This window comes from Sinocyclocheilus anshuiensis, unplaced genomic scaffold (assembly GCF_001515605.1).
Source record: "Sinocyclocheilus anshuiensis isolate Anshui unplaced genomic scaffold, SAMN03320099.WGS_v1.1 scaffold222, whole genome shotgun sequence".
Lineage (NCBI taxonomy): Eukaryota > Metazoa > Chordata > Actinopteri > Cypriniformes > Cyprinidae > Sinocyclocheilus > Sinocyclocheilus anshuiensis.
The window spans coordinates 2,871,953-2,876,029 of NW_015542408.1; the positions used below are offsets into that span (position 1 = coordinate 2,871,953).

Here is a 4,077-nt window from a genome sequence, read left to right on the forward strand (position 1 = left end):
GGTGTGATAGATGAGGGAGACATACAAAATGTGCAGGGCTGGGGGTACTCCAGGACAGGTTTGAGAACCACTGCTTTGAGACATGATAAAGGATGGAGCAATACGTTGGTTTACAAACTGCAGTGATTTATCAGTACTCCATGTCTGTGTTGGGCTAACGCATATATATTGTTTGGGTCTTTACTACGTTCTGTCTCCGACATGCGCTGTACACAGTAGACCAATCACTACAGACTGGGTCATCTGACCAATCAGTGCAGAGTAGCCTCACGCAAAGGAAAGATGAATCTTCAAACAAATCATTTTAGAGTCGTTGAGAAATAAGGTAAAAATAAATGCATATTATAAGACAATGAAAGTGTTTTTTGACCTTGCATGCATGTCAGCCTGTTGTTGGGGACTCCAAAAACCAAAATATGAACCTTTCATTACCCATAATAGGGGCACTTTTAAAAAAAAACAAAACCTTTCTTAGTTTTGAATGGTAGTGTATCACAGTTTCCACAGAAATATTAAGAAGCAAAAACTGTTTCCAACATTGATAATAATAAGAAATGTTTCTTGAGCACAAAGTCAGTATATTAAAACGATTTCTGAAGGGTCATGTGACACTGTGATGAAATCAGCCATCACAGGAATAAATTACATTTCAAAATATATTCAAATAGAAAGCAGTTATTTTAAGTAATATTCCACAGTATTACTATTTTTACTGTATTTTAATCAAATAATTGCAGCTTTGGTGAGTATAAGGGACTTCTTTCAAAAACATTAAAAATCTTTTATTCCAAACTTTTAATCATATATATTTGTTCAATTTTGCCTTCAATAATCTGTAGTATGCCTTTGATGCCAACATTTGTTGTTGAGTTATAAGCTTTCTTCTATGCATTTTGTTTTTGAAAATACACTTTTTTTCTTCCCAAGTTCTGGATGAGGAAGGAGTCCTTCTGCCTAATTTGATGACCAGCATGAATGGTTCCCTGCACGGAGTCCAAGATATGGTGAATGTTTGAATGCAAAGAGTCTTAGCAACAGACCCAAAAACTTGAGTGTTTCCTTGCCATTTACTAAACCAAATGGAATGAAATAATAAGACTGTCATGGTTAAACATGAACTGACAATTTCAGCTTGGGGTTTGAGCTCTTAGCCAAAGGTTAGAGTTCAGTCCCAAATGAGAACTGGGGAGACAGCCAGTAACACAGTTATTGCTGATATAACTATAATCTGTCATGATTACCATTGTGAAAAACACAAAATCAGTATTTCTGTTTCATTTTGTACAGTGGAAGTGTAGAAAAAAAACTCATACAGTAACAGAATTCATTATAATTCTGGATTTCTATTTCATTTTGGATAATGGAAGTATGGGGGGGGAATAGAATTCATTATAATTGTTTAACAACACATCGTTTAATAAAATAACACCACACATATTTTCCAGTTGTATATACATCAAATCAAATGCACTGACAAACTCTTTGGTCTTTTTGTCAGGACTATGATCCGCCCAGTGAAGGTCAGGTGATCGGAGCTTCACGCATTCCTGCTCATCATGATCCCATCCTGTCTCTGTTGGCCAGAATGGAACGCGGCCCTGTCAGCCAATCACAGCAGCCAGAGGTATCATGTGACTTGACTGAAGCTTTCACATTCACTAATGATGTCCAAATCAGGAACAAATAGTTTTTTTTAACTAGTTCTTTTGAAAGATTTGGTTACATTAATTTGTTTGTGAAGTTGATATGCAGAAAGTTTGTAAATTACTCCATTTGTGTGCGTGTAGATGTAAAGGGAGAGAGAGGCAGCTGTATATTTTTCTGTATATTATTTTAATACTGAAAAAATATATATACATATATAAATATATGTATATACAAATTTTATATAATACTTGTTATATTAACATTTATGTTTATATATATATATATATATATATATATTTGAGATCTTTTTCCTGCCCACCACTTACTGTTAGATCTATAAACATGAAGGAAAAAACATAAAATATTGCTGAATATTTTATAAAGTAAGTGTCAATTTTTTTTTTTATTGTTTATTGTTGTTGTTTATTATTAAATTTGTATATAATTGTTCTCTGAACATTTCTGCAAACACTAGCTTATGTCTTATTGATGTATTGCTAGTTCTGCTCTTATCCAGTAGATGGTGCTAGAGGATTTTCAAAAAAGGACATATAATCTTAATTCATCTTTCTTTCTCAGAAATGGTGGGAGGAGGAGAGCAGTGGAGAGGTCAGTGAGGGTCAGAGACCACTTCTGACGACCGCAGCGGAGATTGTGCTGACCGGACACTCACTCATGGATCCGCAGAGACTCACACAGCACAGATCCACAGAGATCTCACCCCACGCCACACTCACATCTCCTGGACAAGTGCTCGCCGACCACATGGGTATAAAACATCCCTAAGACTATCGACACTATTGTTCTGCACACACGCAGCCTGCACTTTTACCATAGTAAATAAATAAATAAACTTTGACTCAGAATTTATTGACTTTTTTACGTGACTCGCTTGCCTTAAGCAATAACAGTTAAGCCAGTGTGACATGTTAAAGGTCTCTATGTGTGACGCATGAACTGTAAACATATAAATGTCATTTCAAATTTTTACGTTGTTTTTCTTGTCGCCATTAATCTCTCGTTTTGCCCAACAACTCCTGCGGCCATTTGGGTGGCCACGTCCCCTTCCTGTATACCTTTGGCGGTGTTACTGGCCATCTGTGGGGGCGTCTCTAATGGGGCATATCTCACACTACCCGTGTTATATGGACACAGGGAATTAAGCTGTTTTTGCTTCAGATTCTGTGTGAAAGAGCGAGCTGAGGCTGACACAGGGAAGCCAGGCAGTCTGGATACTTCATCAGAATTCAGGCTCAGGGAAGCAGGCGGAAATGAATCCCACTCCCACTCTGAGCATCCTCTTACACAGCCTGTGAACGGCGTCCAAATACAACCGCAAAGACACTGCACTCTCCCCGCTAATGTTTTTTCGATAATTACCTGCTCAGTCTGCGTTCTTCTGCTGAAGTTGTAGATTAAAGTAGAAATGGACTAATAATGATTTTTATTTAATGCTGGAAACTAAGATGCAGAACTGATTTGTAGTTTTTTTTTAGCATTTTATTTGTGCTTTTTAATGCAATACTAAATAAGTAACTAAAAATAACGATTAAATCTATAAATAATAAACTACCTGCATTATTATTATTATTAGTAGTAGTAGTAGTAGTAGTAGTAATTTATTATTGATGGAATTTAAAAAAGCAGAAAATAAAATAATACAAAAAAAAAATACAAATCAGTCCTGCATTAATAATAATAATAAAATAATAATCATTTATTATTATTATTAGTAGTAGTAGTAGTAGTAATTTATTATTGATAGAATTTAATGGTTATTTATTAGTTATTTATTTAGTATTGCATTAAAAAGAAGAAATAAAATGACTACAAATCAGTTCTGCATTAATAATAATAATATATTATTATTATTATTATTAGTTTATTATTGAATGAATTATTTATTTATTTAGTATTGCATTAAAAATCAGAAATAAAATAATACAAAAAACTAATACAAATCAGTCCTGCATTAATAATAATAATAATAAAATAATAATCATTTATTATTATTATTATTAGGGAATATCAAATAATTTTCTCAACTTTCTGTCCTCATTAAATAATTGTCTACAATATGAATGTTATATAATAATAATAAATTATTATTATTGTCATCATCATCATTATAAATATTAGCAATAAATAACCAATTATACATACAATGTATTATTTGTTATAAATTAATATTAATACTAAATATTTATTGTTGTATTTAATATTTATAATTCATAAAATATTTATCATTTTTAATATCTACTAATTATTCAATTATATTTATGGTACGTTTATGGTTACTAAAGGCTGACATTTTTTCATATTTGTTTTGGGCTATGTAACTGTTTAGTTTAAAATGCTGTAAGTTTGTCAAAGGTTGAGTTTACCTGAAAATTGGTCAAGTTCTGATGGGGGGGGGGGGTTATATTTAGA

At 32.8% G+C, this 4,077-nt stretch overlaps 1 protein-coding gene across 1 annotated transcript in view; it reads left to right on the forward strand.

Annotated features, from left to right (window-relative positions):
- Positions 1-4,077, forward strand: part of LOC107693173 (protein TALPID3) — a 140,434-nt gene that overhangs the window by 94,490 nt on the left and 41,867 nt on the right. Inside the window, exons 26-28 of the mRNA XM_016492464.1 lie at positions 928-1,004; positions 1,499-1,624; positions 2,227-2,416. Coding sequence (XP_016347950.1) covers positions 928-1,004; positions 1,499-1,624; positions 2,227-2,416 — 393 coding nt within the window. The remainder of the gene's footprint in view (positions 1-927; positions 1,005-1,498; positions 1,625-2,226; positions 2,417-4,077) is intronic.